This window comes from Rattus norvegicus, chromosome X, assembly GCF_021556685.1.
Source record: "Rattus norvegicus strain SHRSP/BbbUtx chromosome X, alternate assembly SHRSP_T2T, whole genome shotgun sequence".
NCBI lineage: Eukaryota > Metazoa > Chordata > Mammalia > Rodentia > Muridae > Rattus > Rattus norvegicus.
The window spans coordinates 7,826,072-7,842,866 of record NC_141554.1 but is presented as its reverse complement, the minus strand read 5'-3'; the positions used below and the strand labels follow the sequence as shown (position 1 = coordinate 7,842,866).

The 16,795-nt window shown below is 44.0% G+C and overlaps 1 protein-coding gene across 1 annotated transcript; it reads left to right on the top strand.

Annotated features, from left to right (window-relative positions):
• The first annotated feature begins 272 nt into the window (after positions 1–272).
• Positions 273–16,450, top strand: Usp11 (ubiquitin specific peptidase 11). The gene is given in 21 exon segments (NM_001008861.2): positions 273–433; positions 8,023–8,132; positions 8,305–8,435; positions 8,602–8,719; positions 9,090–9,235; positions 9,377–9,438; positions 9,559–9,658; positions 10,003–10,176; positions 10,266–10,424; positions 10,765–10,989; positions 11,110–11,193; positions 11,287–11,381; positions 12,572–12,778; positions 13,657–13,706; positions 13,897–14,175; positions 14,260–14,330; positions 14,585–14,697; positions 14,985–15,134; positions 15,219–15,334; positions 15,522–15,610; positions 15,692–16,450. Coding segments are annotated over 21 exon segments (2,766 nt in total). The 5' UTR covers positions 273–281; the 3' UTR covers positions 15,827–16,450.
• The last annotated feature ends 345 nt before the right edge of the window (positions 16,451–16,795 follow it).

The window sequence follows — 16,795 nt, the reverse complement described above, 5'->3', positions numbered from 1 at the left end:
AACCTTTGGCCTCCACCTTTTCACCTGGTGCCCTGGTGTTAGAGAATTCCACAAGGCACTAACGTCTTAGTTCTAAACTAGAGGGTTAACCCCTGGTATTGGTTACAGAGACCACAGACCACCACCCAATTTTGACCAAATTGTGACGATTCCAAGATGGCAGTAGCCCCCTGATTGTTGGGGGGCTCTGCTTCCGTTTCCGGGACAGAATCCGGAAGTGCCAGTTGAGGGTCGTCTTCCTATCTTCAGTTGCGTCGGCAGTTGGAGGAGGACGGACGGTGATGGCGGCGGTCGCAGCGGACCCAGCTGCAGCTGCCGTCCCGGCCTCTGCTGAGGACAGAGAGACACAGCCCGAGGCAATGCCAGACCTGGATCAACAGTGGCGCCAAATCGGGAATGGGCGAGAGCGTCCACTGCGAGCTGGCGAAAGCTGGTGAGGCTGGGCTTCAATGAAGCCTTGGCCAAGGGGACCGTGGGGTTGTTAGTATCGCGGGGTACTTAGAAATCAAATTCTGAGGATGAAGCGGTGCGAGGCGGGGAAGGGGCTCGGGCTGGCGGTAGAGAGGGGGCGTGGAGGTGCTAAGTGAATGAATCTCAACCTTTAGGGAAGAGGCGGGGCCCGAGTGGGGCAGTCAGCCGCCTGAGGACAAAATGGGGTTTTTGGTAGAGGTGGGGTGGGAAGGGAATGACCATGGGAGTCGGGACTGCATCATTTGGGGAGGGGGGTGAGAGGGGACTGCGTCTGGGGGAACCTGGAGCCTGGAAAGGAGGCTGGCTCCATACTTAAGGCGGGGGCGTGGCGTGTGTTACGAAACGTTGCGTCGGTTGAAAGGAACGGCCTACGAGTACTCGAAGCGCCTGTGAACCCAGCGAGCTTGGTGGCGTCCGCTGAAGAGCAACTCCATAGCCTATAGCTGTGGGCCGAGGGGCGGAGGAGTGTGGTACAGGGGAGGGTGCCTGGCTCCTGGGAACGAGGTGAAGGTCTGGGGAGGGGCAAACTGTGGAGGAGGGGCAGTGCCTCGGGCAGAAAATGGCGCCTGCAAAAGAGCAAAGATTGTGACGCGGTATTTTTTTGTTTTTTGTTTTTGTTTTCTTGATTATTTTCCCCCCGTAGCTAAGGTCTCCTTCCTAGAACAGGAGAAAGCAAAGGCGATTTACAAAAGGTTATTTGGGAAATTTTCTTCTACGTGATAATATTTTGTAATCAGTAGAAATGGGTATTTAAAAAGAATCCACAGCTTTTGACAAATTGTCAGACCGATTTTTAAAAAATGCTAATCAGTGCCTCTTAAAATTTACTGCTCCCCGGGTTTCTTTCTGAGTTGCTTCTCGTTTATTTTTAAATTGTGAAAATCATAAGACCTACAAAGATGATAGTATAAAACATTTTACATAAATTGATGGACATCCTGCTGAAAGGAATGGTTTGTATGCTTCAAAAATGGCAAGGCCGTGAAAGACATATGCTGAAGAACTGTTCCAGATTGAAGGAATTAATGCAGTTTAACAATTCTATGCAACACATAATTTGGATCCTAGAACAGGAAAAATAAATTATTTTTTAAAATGAGGGTTCTTTCTCATAATTTATTTCTCTTTCACTATAAATTTTACTGGAAAACAATTGGTGAAATTTGACTGAGGCCAGTATATAAAATATTGGTACTGATAATTTTTTTGTTTGTGATAATTGTAATGTTCTGAAAGAATATCCCTTGTTTGGTGAAAAATACAGACTGAAAATTTAGGGATAAGGAACCATTCATTGTGTAAACAACTTACCAAATAATTGAAAAACTATCTTATGTTAAAATGCACATGGGAGGGAGAAAGCTATGGAAATACTACTGGTCATAGGGTGCAAATTTTAGTTAGACAAGAGGAACAAATTCAAGAGCTTCCTTGTACAAAATGGTGTTTAGAGCTAATAACATCCTATTCTATACATGAAAATTGCTTAATATTTACATGATCTTACACCAATAAATATGTGGCATAATTAGTATGTTAAGTAGTTTGACTTAGTGTTTTACAATGTATATATCAAAACATCATGCTGTATACCATCATTGCACACTTTTTGTCTAGTTTAAGATAAATGAAAATATCCTCAGAGATGATATGGGGAAAAAAAGAATAGAACAAATGGATAAAGTGTGTCCGATTTGGGGAATCTAAGGGCATACAGAGAAGTCTTTGTATTATTTTGTCCCCTCTTTTTAGACACAGGGTCTCTAGTCCTGGCCGTCAGGGAAGTCACTATACCAGGCTGACATTGAACTCAGAAATCTGGCTGAGATTACAGGTGTACTCCACCATGCCTGGCTTTTTTAAAAACCCATTTTCAGTGAGTTTACTTCAAAGAAAAATTACTAAATTTAAATGTGGATTCATCATCACTCATGTGAAGATTCAGAACATTACCTTAAAACAATCATATTGCTTCTCCCAGATAGAAATTCCCCTCCATTGTCATAGGAAACGAGCACCCTAAATTTTGAATTAAAGGTCTCTTTTCACATTTCATTATCATAATAAACTTCCAGTATTCATATATAAATTTGTATATGTAGACATATACTATATATACAAATGTGTTTATGAAATAGACCATATACATACTGTAAGCTCTTATATTATTACATGGTAAATAGTATCTTTATGATGTAATTTGAGACATTAACCTTGATTGGTTGGTTATAGCTCTGCCAGGTTTCTCAAATGTTAAGACACTGTTTTTCTCTTAAGCAGTAACTTTAAAATAGATATTTAAATTTTTATTTATATGTTATGTCCATCTGTTCCTCAAGATGTCCAAGAGCTTCCTGTCTCATGCAGTATAAATGGTAAAATCCTGAGTGACCTGCAAGGCTTTTGGAGGCTGGTACCCTTTCTCTCTAATCTCTCTCAGCATCAGCCCAAAAGCCCCCTTCCTCTCTCCATCAGGGACATCCACATTAGACTATTGATGTTCTTTACACTTTAGGACCTTTTCCAGGTTTTCCCACTTTACAGGCTTCCTAAACAACACTGCCAGTGAAATGTGTATGCATTACTAGGGAGATAAATTACAATTCCAAAACTAAAGGATATAGTGACGTCTTTCTGCCATTATCTCATAGTTCTCCAGCAAAGACTAGCCTCAATCCATCCTGAAAACAACAGTAACCATACTGTTTTTATAACTCATTTGGAGATGTACAGACAGTTCTCAAAGCTTTGGTTTATGCCTCTTTCCTACATTGACAGATGTGCCATGATTGTGTTAGTGGTAGATAACACATGATCCTGTCATCCTTACCAATAGCCTTTTAAATTAGCCTGCCAGGAGAGGATCTTTTTGGGGGTGAGGAGACATTTGAAAGTAAGTAGAGGTGGTGGGTACACAACATTGTGAATGTACTAAATGTTAATGATTGTTCACTTTAAAATGGGTTAATTTTATGTTAACTTCACCTCATTAAAAATAATTACCACACCAGTGTTGGTTGAGTATTAAAGCCAATTTGTTTCTCCTGTTGGAATTGTTATGAAGCATTTTGCCAAGCTCCACTTTTTGATGCTTATCTAAATTAGGTAAGAGCAAAGTATCTCAGAGTTCTATATGGGTTTGTGTCACAGTTGAGAAATATGTATTTATAAAGCATCTGAATTCAAGGACTAGCTTCAAATCATACATCTGTCAGTATTATCTGCACTTCCCACCCTTAGTTTAATAATAGATTAAAAACAATTCCAGTTAATTAATTTGGTCATGTTTACTGATTAAATTTCTTAGATGCATTTATTTGGGGGCAGGGTGGGGTACAGCATGTGCTGGAGGAGGTCAGAAAACTACTTGTAGGACACAGTTCCCTGTATTTTCTGGGGGATCAAATTCAGGTCAGCAAGCTTGGCAGCAAGCACCTTTACCTACTATACCATCTTACCCACCTTACACCTTATTTTTTGCTACAGGGCTTTTCATTGAACCTGGACCTCTGTTTTAGACTGGCCAGCAAACCTCTGGGATTTTGTCTCCATGCCCACCTCAAGTGTTAAGATTACCACTATGCCAAACTTTGTTTTTTCAAGACAGTAGCTTTGGCTGTCCTGGAACTCACTTTGTATACCAGGCTGGCCTCAAAGTCGCAGAGATCTACCTGCCTCTGGCTCCTGAGTGCTGGGACTAAAGGTGTACACCACCACCACCACTACCACCACCACCTGACTCGTGCCAGACTCTTTGCTCAGCTTTTTTTTTTGTAGATACTGAAGATCCAAACACAGCCAGCACTTGAGCCAGCCCCTAAAGAGCTTATGTTTTGAGACCACATTCCAATCTCTGAAAAGACAGCTTCCTTGGAAAGTTTTAGTTCTTGTGACAGTGAATTGTCTACACATTAAGTCAAGGATAGTTAAGACTTTGGTTAGATCTGTACAGGGTACAGACAACTTCCTAACCAGTAAAACAACTGAGGAGTTCTTAAGGAAGAAGGGTGGCTAGGTTCAGAGAGATGCACTAACAGCACATGAAGAGAAACTAGTTTCATAGGACCTTAAGAGTATTGGTGAAAGATATTTACAGTACCATATTCTATACAACTGAGGAAGATAAGCTTTATTTTTTCCCTTGAGGTCTCACACATAAACCAGGCTGGCCACAGACTTGTGAGAGTTCTTTTTTTTTTTAAATATATTTTATTTATCTATTCATTTAATGTATGTGAGCACACTGCAGCTGTCTTCAAACACACCAGAAGAGGGCATCGGATCCCCATTACAGATGGATGTGAGCCACCATGTGGTTGCTGGGATTTGAACTCAGGACCTCTGGAAGAGCAGACAGTGCTCTTAACCACTGAGCCATCTCTCCAGACCGAGAGTTTTACCCTAGCCTGTAAAGTGCATTTTTTGGATTTCTCATTTTCAAAAATATTTTAATAGGAAGAACTGGGCATGGTAACACATATCCTAGCTCCTTAATCCCAGCATTAGGGAGGTAGTGGCACAGGATCAGAGAGCCAAGGCCAATGTAGGCTACATGAGAACTTGTTTCAAAAAAAAAGTTGGAAAAGTGAAAGTTATTACAAGTTTCCCAGGTGTGGTAACACATGCTTTAATCCCAGCACTATAGAGATAAAGGGAGGCCTAGTTGTCTACACAGTGAGTTCTAGGCCATATAGTGAGTCCCTGTTTAAAAAAATATCTGGGAAACTTAAGATCTATATGATTATTCCTATTGCCTTTTTATAGGAGAAAAGCAACCTTATGTTATCTCCCGGAGATAATTATGGCATTTTCACAGTGTCATTATCTTAAGTTTGGAAAGACAGATCAACAGGACCTAGTTGTGGGCATGGTGACTCATTTGTCTGATTTCAGCATTTAAGAGACCAAAATGGGGATTGTGGCAAGTTTGAGGCCAGCCTTGGAAGAATATTTAGAAAACAAGATGAGCATGGTAACACAACATCTGAAGTTTTAACACTTGAGAACTAAAGCAAGAGCAGAGCAACACAAGTCCCAATCTAACCCGAGCTACCAAGTGTGTCTTGTCACAAGAAAGACAAAAAGTTTTATAAGAACATAGTGGTAAAGATTATTAGGCTTTTATGGTCATCTTCGTGTAGTTCAAGATCAGCCTGGGCTACATAAGACTTTGTCTCAACAACAAAAAAGATGAATTGAGTTGAATTGAGTATGTAGCCATTCATTCATAATGCATCCTTTTAGTCCTGGCACTCTGGAGACAAAGGCAGTTGAGTTCTAGGCCAACCTGGGCTATATAATGAGTTCCAGGCCAGTCAGGGCTACGTAGTGGGACCCTGTCTCAAACAAAAGATATTATGTAAAAAGAGGAACTGAAGAAATGGCTCAGCAGTTAAGAGTACACACTGCTTCTAGAGGCCCTGAGTTTTCTTTTTTCTTTTTCTTTTTTTTCCAGAGCTGGGGACCGAACCCAGGGCCTTGCGCTTGCTAGGCAAGCGCTCTACCACTGAGCTAAATCCCCAACCCCAAGGCCCTGAGTTTAGTTCCCAACACCCACATTGGATGGCACACAAACACCTGTAACTCTAGCCTCAGGGAATCTCATGCCTTCTAGCCTCTGAGGACCTTTGCAATTACATGCACATGCTTGCACCCAGGCACACATACACATTACTAAAAGTATAAAAAAGCACTAAGAACTGGCAATAATTTGGTAACAAGAAACAAGTGACTGAAGATCTAAGTCTTAATCATCTTTGGGTGTATTGGCCACAGGATAATGGGCAGTAAAGAACTCACTAGTATGCCTTTATGTGTATTTAGATGTATTTAAATAAACTTGATAGAGCAATGTCATATTTATCACCTATAAGTTTTTTAATTATGCAGGATGGTGGGGATATGAATAATGAAAGAATTCAAGGCAGAAAAGGGCACAAGAAGAGAGTTTATTATGTAAGAGATGGCTTTTGTTGAGGCAGGGGTGTTCTGTGCAGGTAGTTAAGCAGTATTTCAATGATGCAGTGCCCTGGAACATTTGTAGTTGGGGCTTATGGCAGTAGAGTTAACTCTTTCTGGCCAGGTAACAGTCAACAGTGGCCTTGCTTTGTAAAGCCCATCCTGCCCTGAGTCAATAGTGCTCTGTTGTGAGGCTGTCCCAGAGTGGTGTCTACATTTATTTTCCCCGTTTGTGTGAGGTTAAGTTTCTAACCCTGGCTGGGCTCACATTCAAAGTAATTTTCTTGCCTCCCAAATGCTGTAGTATCTAGTGTGGTGCACTGTGTGTGTGTGTGTGTGTGTGTGTCTGTGTGTGTGTGAGTGTGAGGAAGGAGAGGAGAGAGAGAGAATTCAATGTAAGACTTCTTATGTGTTAGGTAAATGGTCTACCACTAAGCTATATCCCCATCCTAAACTAGCTGAAGTTTTGCTAAAGAATGATTTTAATATTAATTTTCTTCTAAATCTGTGCTTTTAGGAAGATGAGGGGCTGGAAAGATGGTTCAGTGGTTAAGAGGGTTATTGCAAACACTCAAGTCAGGTAGCTCACAATTGCCTGTAGTAACTCCAACTCCAGGGAAGATCTGAAGCCCTTGGTTTCTGTGAGTACCTGTATTCATGTATACATTTCTATCCACAGACACACAGGGATACAATAATTAAATAAAATCTTAGCTGGATGTGGTGGTGCACACCTTTGATACTAGTACTTGGGAAGCAGAGGCAGGCAGATCTCTATGAGTTTGAGGCCAGCCTGGTCTACTGAACAAGTTCCAGGACAGCCAAGGCTGTTACAGAGAAATCTTGTCTTTAAAAAAAAAGCCAGAAACTAATAACTAATGTTTTTAATTGAGCAGTGTCCCTCTTTGCATTGAAAATACTATTACCTATAGCTTTATTAAGTGAACTTCATAAATGGTAGAGGCCAGTAAAGCTGGAAGGAGGAATGACAGTGTAGAAGTTGATAGGTTGAATGATAGATTTTCAGGCATGAGCTCCTAGGTAGGGATGTGTATTTTTTCTGGAATAAGTGATAAGGTCTGGGGAGTTGGGAGGGCAATGTACAGACAAAAAAAAGCCAACCTAACCAAACAAACACAGAAATACAAAGTCAAGTGTGATTTATGTCTATAATTATAGTTTGGAGATTGAGGCAGCCAGTTCTCTGCTAGCCAGGACTATGTAGTGAAACCCTGTCTCAAAAGAGACCCCAAATCAAACTCACAGCATAGCTGAGCCATGAGATTATGTACACAGCTTTTAATCCCAAGATTCAGGAGGTCGAAGCAGAAGGAACCAGAGAGCTTGAGTCCAGCTTGGGTTACATATGTAGTATGTTCCAGGCCTGACTAGACCTGGTACAAGACCTCATTTTAAAAAAAATGGGAATGAATAAAGAAAAAAATCGAGTTATCCAATACTGAAATGTGCATTTCACTGAATAAATTTTGCCTTTTACTTATATTTACATAGTGCTGCTACAAGTAACTGCAAGTGATGAAAAGTTGTATAGCTAGCTCCTGAATATGACACCTTTGTCTGTCTGGGTTCCAGGTTCCTTGTGGAGAAACACTGGTATAAACAGTGGGAGGCGTATGTGAAGGGAGGGGATCAAGATGCTAGCACCTTTCCTGGCAGTATCAACAATTCGGGGCTCTTTGAAGGTACTAAGCTTCTGCCTCTCCCCATTAACCTTGCCCTGGAATTCTGATTCCTTCTGTTCCCACGAGGGGTCATATTCCCATTCTCTATGCTTAGTCATTGGTAGGGTGGTCAGAATTAACAGTTCCTTTCTTAATTCATGTTTTACCTTGTCCGTACTCCCTACACCTGCAGATCAGATAAGCTGGCACCTCAGGGAGAGACTGGTAGAAGGAGATGATTATGTGCTGCTCCCAGCGCCTGCTTGGAACTACCTGGTCAGCTGGTATGGCTTAAAGGATGACCAGCCACCTATTGAGCGCAAGGTATATATGGGTGGGGTAGATACTGAGGGGGTGTGTGTTAGATATCTCTGGGAAGTTGGGGAAGAGGAAGGCCGTGTAGGCTCAGGGAGGTACAGAATTGTGTATACCTACATTCTTTTGTCAGTTGGGTGGGCTTTTGAGTGTTGGTGCTCCTCTGCCTTCACAGGTCATAGAACTTCCTGGCATTCGAAAGGTGGAAGTGTACCCAATAGAGCTGCTGCTCGTTCAGCACAGTGATATGGAAACAGCTCTCACCATTCAGTTTAGCTATTCTGATTCTGTCGGTAAGTCTCAGGGTCTCTGGAATAAATTCATGCTCCTAATCATGGGTTATATCTCAGTGAACCTGAGGATGTGTGGGGACCAGCCTACTGCATCCTGAGAAGGCACCAGTTAAACTGTGGGGGAAGGTGGCCAAGTCAAGCACAGATACTGGGTGTCTTCTAGAGTCTCCAGAAAATGGGCTATATTCCAGTTGCTTGGCTGGGGTGGAAAAGAGTGTTTATTGGAAAGGTCTCAAATTCTGAGTTTGTAAGCGTGAAGAATGATCTGAGGATACAAAGTATTGGCCAAGTAAGCAAAGTCTGTGAGAACGAGTTAACACTATCACATGGGGTCCTAGAAGATGTGGTCATGTTTCATCACCCTCTACAGACCTAGTCTTGCAAACAGCCCGGGAGCAGTTTCTGGTAGAGCCTCAGGAAGACACGCGCCTCTGGACCAAGAACTCAGAGGGCTCTTTGGATCGATTATGTAACACGCAGATCACACTGCTTGATGCCTGCCTTGAGACTGGGCAGGTAACAGTGGGGGGGGGGGATTCCTCTGTGCTGGTAGCCAGGTGGATGGATTCCTGGCACTAGTCAGACGAGGGAAGGGCAGGGTGCCCTTGAGGCCTTCCATTAATACATTCCTTTTTTCTTTCTCTACCTTATACCCAGTTGGTCATCATGGAGACCCGAAACAAAGATGGCACTTGGCCCAGCGCTCAGCTGTGTGGCATGTGAGCCCTTGGGGTGTCATGCAGAGTGGGGGCACCCCAGAGTAGGCAGACAGAACCTAAGAGTACAGAGCACCCTCCTATAGTCGACCTTAGCTCATAGGGTTTCTCATCCAACCCCAGGAACAACATGCCGGACGAGGATGAGGACTTCCAGGGCCAACCAGGCATCTGTGGCCTTACCAATCTGGGCAACACGTGCTTCATGAACTCGGCCCTACAGGTTGGGCTATTAGGTCTATGTCTGGCAAGCTATAGTGGTTAGGTATTGGGGACAGAGCTAGAGGTTGGGATTGGGGGAAGGAAGATTACAGTACAAGGGGTCAGATGGAGAGCTAAGGCTCCATGAATCTGATCTGGTGTGCCCACATTTGCTCCCTATTCTCCCTCCCTCCTTTGGCACCTTCCATTTTCCTTCCCCAGAGATACTGATTTTTCCTGATACTGCATTCACAATGGCAACCCCTTACCTTTCTCTCTCTCATTTCCCTCTCTCCCCCTTCCTTTTCTGTTTTTACCTATGCCACCCTACCTCTCTACCTCTTTCATTGGGCCCTACTACCACAGTGCCTCAGCAATGTGCCACAGCTTACGGAGTACTTTCTCAACAACCGCTACCTGGAGGAGCTCAACTTCCGGAACCCTCTGGGCATGAAGGGTGAGCTTGCTGAGGCCTATGCAGATCTGGTAAAGCAGACTTGGTCTGGCTACCACCGCTCCATTGTGCCGAATGTTTTCAAGGTGTGTCTCAACCCCATGGGCTCCCTCCCACCATCCTTTCTCTTGCTTCTCTTATCTCATGCTCACTCTCCTATCTACTGTCTCTTCAGAACAAGGTTGGCCATTTCGCATCCCAGTTTCTGGGCTACCAGCAGCATGACTCACAGGAACTACTGTCATTCCTCCTGGATGGACTACATGAGGACCTCAATCGAGTCAAAAAGAAAGAATATGTTGAGCTATGCAATGGTGCTGGGCGGCCTGATCTGGTAGGCTACCCATTAAAGCTACATGGCCACTGCCTTAGGAAGTCTCTGGTTTCCCCAGTCTATCTAATACCTTACCATTTTCTCAATTCCCTTACTTTGACCTTCACCTCAACCTTAGTCATAGCACTAAATCTGTCCCCATACCTATCTTAGAGTTAACTCCAGTCAGGCTCCTGTCCTTCATGCAAAATGCCAGCTCTGAAAGGGAACATGGGTTCCAGATAGATCTAGCTGTGACCCTGCCACTAGGCTTCAACAGAGTCCTTTACCTCAAACCCCTATGAGTCCATCCCCAAACTTTCCCCTCTTCCCCTAACCTACCATGACATTTGTTCAACAGGAAGTGGCTCAGGAAGCCTGGCAGAACCACAAACGACGAAATGATTCTGTGATTGTGGACACTTTCCATGGCCTCTTCAAGTCTACACTGGTGTGCCCTGATTGTGGCAATGTTTCTGTGACCTTTGACCCCTTCTGCTACCTCAGTGTCCCACTGCCTGTCTGCTCCAGGAGGGTCTTGGAGGTCTTCTTTGTCCCCATGGATCCCCGCCGCAAGCCAGAACAGGTGGGGTTATGGGAACACAATGAGGGACATTAAATCAGAATTTGATTGCCTTCCTCAAGCTTTTCTATATTAACCTACTATAAGTTCCTTTGATCTTCTGTGGATGTTATTTCTCCTCAGCACCGGGTTGTAGTCCCTAAGAAGGGCAATATCTCAGATCTGTGTGTGGCTCTGTCCACACATACAAGTGTTGCACCAGACAAGGTAAGACTTTGAAGAGGGAGGCTGGGCAGGTAGGGTTTAAAGGAAAAAGAACCTTGCACACTGACTGTCCCTATGTCCTTTTCCTATTACCAGATGATAGTAGCTGATGTCTTCAGTCACCGATTCTATAAGCTCTACCAGCTGGAGGATCCTCTGAGTGGCATCTTGGATCGTGATGATATCTTTGTGTAAGTGAGGAAACCGATACGAATAAATAGAGGATGGTTCCCCCACCTTTTGTTTTGCCCTACTGGGGATAGAACCCAGAATGCACAAGCATGTTAGACAAGTACTCTTAACATTTGAGCTACACTTACAGTTCAATACATATATATACTCATAAGTATATATAATATATACAATACTTTTATAAGTGTAGAAAATAAACATGAATATATATAAGTATATATAATATTTATATCTATATAATAGATCTGTATCATGAGAGAGAGAGATGGTCTCTCTGTGTAGCCCTGGCTGTCCTCAAACTTAGAGATTCATCTTGCCCCTTCCTCCCAGGTGCTGGGATTAAAGGTGTATGCCATTATGTCCAACAACCTGCTCCGATAAAAATGTATTCATTATTTATTTAGAGCCCAAGCTCCCTGCATATTGGGCAAGTGCCCTATCACGGAACTATGCCCTGCTTCCCACAACAGTTTTTAAATTTGGAGCAACTAAAATGGTGTGAGTAGAAATTTTCTTTGTAAATGAGTGTTTTCCACCAGAAAATGTTTCCATCCTTGTTTTTATTACTCTCCTCCAAGCATTTCCATGTTAGCAAGGCTCTTCCTCAAACGGCATATAAAAAAAGTGCTGTGGAAGTTGTCTGGTAGTTTATAAAATACCAAGTCCTTCATGGATTTTCAGACCCTTTAAAATATTTTGGGACAAGGCTAGACAGAGGACTAGCCTCTTTCAGAGGATCCAAGTTCAATTCCCAGCACCTACATGGAGGCTCACAACCATCTGCAACTCCAGCACCAGGGATGCCCTCTTTTGGCCTTTGCAGTCACCAGCACACATGTGATACATAGATGTACATACAGGCAAAACACTCATACACATAAAATAATGATAAAATACTTGGGGGAGGCAGGTAGAATGGCTCAGTAGGTAAAAGCACCTGCACAAACCCTGACAACCTGAATCCATGATGAGGGAAGGAACTGACTCCTGAAAATGTATTCTGATATCCACATGTGTATGTATCATACATGTGTATACTCCCTACAAACACACACAGACACTAATAATTCAAATGAAAATAACTCATAGTTTTTTGGACTGAGATGAATGGATGAAGCAACTGAGGGTTTATCTTTCTTGGGATGCCTCAGTCAAGAAAAAATCTAACTACTCCCCCTAACACACACAGATATGAGGTGACTGGACGGATTGAGCCTGTTGAGGGTTCAAGAGATGATATTGTGGTTCCTGTTTACCTGCGGGAGCGCACCCCGTCCAGAGACTACAACAACTCCTACTACGGTCTGATACTTTTTGGGCACCCTCTCCTGGTGTCAGTGCCCCGGGACCGGTTCTCCTGGGAGGGCCTATATAACATCTTGATGTACCGGCTTTCGTAAGTACCATTTTTCTAGGGGCAGGGAGAAGTGGATTTGAGGTAGGGGACCAAGGTCAGTACTCAGACTTCAGTTCTGAGTTGCTGTTTGGCACAGCCAAAGGATAGTTCAAATTGAACATGTCAGTAGGCTTTGCAGGGATTTTTCTTTTTCTAGACCTCTGGCTTCTCTAGTGCTTCTCTTTGGTCCTAGGAATACAGAGGTAGACAAGAAAAAGTAGAGACAACTTCATTTTGTATTTAATTGTCTCTACAGAGACATTTGGATGTAGTTTTATCCTTTTACCTAAAGTCTACAGTCCTTACTATGGAAGGCAAGAAAAGCTATATTATCTGGATTAATGCTTTATTCTAATTCAAAAGGCTTCTTTGACATTAATTCATAACTGATTGTATATCAGCTTTAGAATGTAGGCCCCGGGGTTGGGGATTTAGCTCAGTGGTAGAGCGCTAGGCCCTGGGTTAGCAACCGCAAGGCCCTGGGTTCGGTCCCCAGCTCTGAAAAAAAGAAAAAAAAAAGAATGTAGGCCACTACTGGTGTTTTCATGCACTGCTGTTTTACCACTTCCCAGGTTCATGATTAAGAACTGCTAGGTTTGGTGGTGCATTCCAGCTACTTGGGCAGCTGTGCCAGGAGAAGCCACATAGGGCTAGCTTGAGTAACTTACCAACACTATCTCAAAATTAAAATAAAATCAGAAAAGTGTTGGGAATGTATGAAGCATTCACATGGCATTTTAAAAAACAGACAGATTGGGGGTGGGAGGGAGACTTGCATGTGTGTGTCCTGACTTCTTGACCATACTACCAAGTAAAACTTTGGGATGCCCCTCTACCCTTGTGCCCCTGCCTTGGGAGTTTTCTCTGCTCTATTACAGACGATATGTGACCAAACCCACCTCAGATGACGATGATGGGGATGAGAAAGGTGAGTCCCCTAAAAGCTGAGAAGTGAGAGAGGCCCAATAAAGATGAGTGTATCTTACATAACAGGGGTGAAGGGCTGAGAATCCCTTTTGGGGGATATATATGACACACACAGGCTCCTCCAGATATGTGTTGAAGCCCAGTTCCCTGGAGTACCCACATTTTGATCTCTGACATTCTCCCTATCCTAGGTGATGAGAATGAGGATGAGGATGTCGAAGATGACAGCAGCAGTGAAGAAGAAAAGGAGGAAATGTCTGGACCTACCGATAATGATGGTACCCAAGAATCAGAGCAGGAGCAGGCTGGGACCAGCTCTGGGGTCACCGGAAGATGCCCATCCCTCTTAGACAACAGCCTCCACACATCGCAGTGGCCCCCAAGGCGACGACGAAAGCAATTGTTTACTCTGCAGACAGTGAACTCCAATGGAACCAGTGACCGGACCACCTCCCCTGAAGAAGCCCAAAGTATGTCACCTGGCTAGGGTTATAGATAACAGGAGGAAGGCTATCCTAGCAACAGGAGTGTAACCATCTCCTCTGCACCCCTAGCTCAGCCGTACATTGCCATGGATTGGGAACCAGAGATGAAGAGGCGCTATTATGATGAAGTAGAGGCTGAGGTAAATGGAAAGGGGACCCAAGGGATGGGAGACTCTTTTAGCTCACAGTGTAACTGTTTATACATCCTCCCTAACTCCAGCTAAGAATAGAGCCAAGAGATCCAGGCCCAGGGCTGGCCTGGCCTTGGCACCTGCATACCTCTGGGAGCACCATGGTCTCAGGTTCTGACCCACTTGGTCTGTGATTATACACTGCCCTATTTTTCTCTGCCTTCCTCATGTCTGAACCTCTGAACATTGACTCCCCTCCCCAGGGCTATGTGAAGCATGACTGCGTGGGATACATGCTGAAGAAGAATCCAGTGCAGCTGAAGGAGTGCATCAAACTCTTCACCACTGTGGAAACCCTTGAGAAGGAGAACCCTTGGTGAGAGCCTTGCATTCAGGAGAGATTTCATGAGTTGTACTAGCTAGACCCTTTAACAGAAGTCCTCACAGACAGGAGCAAATGAGTACCAGGCATACTGAAAGCAGAGCATCCTTTCTAAAATGACAACCAGTAGTGCATGCCTACAGACTCTTAGTGAAGCTGTCTGGGAGGAGAGGGAATGAATGGAAATGAAGCTTTGTAGGCTAGATGGGGTGTGTGAAGAACACATGCGGTGTGAGCCAGATGCTCAGAGTATTCATTCCTGATCTGGATTCTGTCTGTAGGTATTGCTCCTCCTGCAAGCAGCACCAGCTAGCCACTAAGAAACTGGACCTCTGGATGCTACCTGAAGTTCTCATTATCCATCTGAAGCGTTTTTCATTTTCCAAATTTTCCCGGGAGAAGCTGGACACCCTGGTGCAGTTTCCTATCCGGTTAGGAGCTTTGCAGAGAAAGGCTGGGAGATATGGGAAGGTACATGCGGAGCCCAGCAGTATTTACTGTCTTCTTACCCACAGGGATCTGGATTTCTCTGAGTTTGTCATCAAACCAAAGAATGAGTCTGCTCCAGACCTGTACAAATATGATCTCATCGCAGTTTCCAACCATTATGGTGGCATGCGTGATGGACACTGTATGTACCAGGCTGTGGGCAGGGGCATGCCCTGGTGGGGAGGGATCTAAGCTAGGGGTCAGGATGTACCCAGTACATGAGTAGGTATATGGGTCAGAGACAAAATAAAAGGCAAGAGGAGCATAAAAGTAGATTTGATACTCTAGAGATCCAAGAGGGTGGTGAGAATGGTTTCTTTTTATTTCAGATACAACATTTGCCTGCAACAAGGACAGTGGCCAGTGGCACTACTTTGATGACAACAGTGTCTCACCTGTGAATGAGAATCAGATTGAGGTATAGCTTCTGTGCCTCTTCTTGCCCCCATTTCTGTTACCCCATCTGACTTCCAAACTGACCCATGTCCTCTCTCTGCAGTCCAAGGCAGCCTATGTCTTGTTCTATCAACGCCAAGATGTGGGTCGACGCCAGTCCCAGACTGCTTCATCTGAGACCCCCACCTCTCCTGCTTCGAGTTCTACACCCAACTCTGACATCATGGATGTCAACTAAGGAGACCTGAAACCTATTGCAGAGAAGGAAGCCCCCTTTGCCACTCTTTCTTGTCTACTCTCTCTCTTACTTGTGTTCATCTTTCCCCTCCCCCCAACATTGCAGGCTTAGTCTGTGGCTACTGTTCTCTTGTACCGCTGTATTACTCTCTCAGAAAGAAGAGGCCCTGTGCCCCTGGCGGTGTGCTCCTGCCTGTGTGTGCCCGTACAGCAGTGACTTCCCCTCCTAGTCTTATTTATGCTCCCCTTCCCTCTTTTCCTCATGCCAAAGTGTTCTTAGTGGCTGATTCGGGGGGGTTCACATGAACACAGAGTGTATTTTCTTATTGAGACCATACCTTCTCTGTGTTAAGTATACATAAAAAGACCAAGACTCCTATGTTCAGCAGTGTGGTTTATTTCTTCGTATGTACTTATTATGCACCAGCCATAGGTCTTTGTTCTGTGTAATTACTGAAGGTATGTGGTTGATGCTATTCTGAATGGGTTTGTTGATTTTGAGACAGGGTCTGTCTGTATAGCTCTCGATGTCCTGGAACTCACTGTGGACCAGGCTGACCTTCAGCTCAGAAATTAGGCCTCTGCCTCCTAAGTGCTGGGATTAAAGGTATGGCTACAACACCTAGAAGTTTTGAGTGTTTATTAATCATCTGAGTAACAAGTGCTGTCTTTCAAAAGCTTTTAAAATACTTGCTGTAAGGACTATGAAGATCAGACTGGCCTTGAATTTGCAGCAGTCTTCCTGTCTCCTGAACACTGGGATCACAAGCATGCACTATCCCCTGGCTCCAAGCATTTTACAAATATCAATCTTCCTTCATAGTGGACTTTTGCTATAGTTGTCATCTCTAGTTTCAGATGGGGACACAGGCACAGAAGTGAAGAATGGCTTTGGTCCTGTCAGCGTATTGGTAAATCTGAATATTAGTCTGGATTCTTGAGCTGAAGATCTTTTGAGGGATCTGAGATG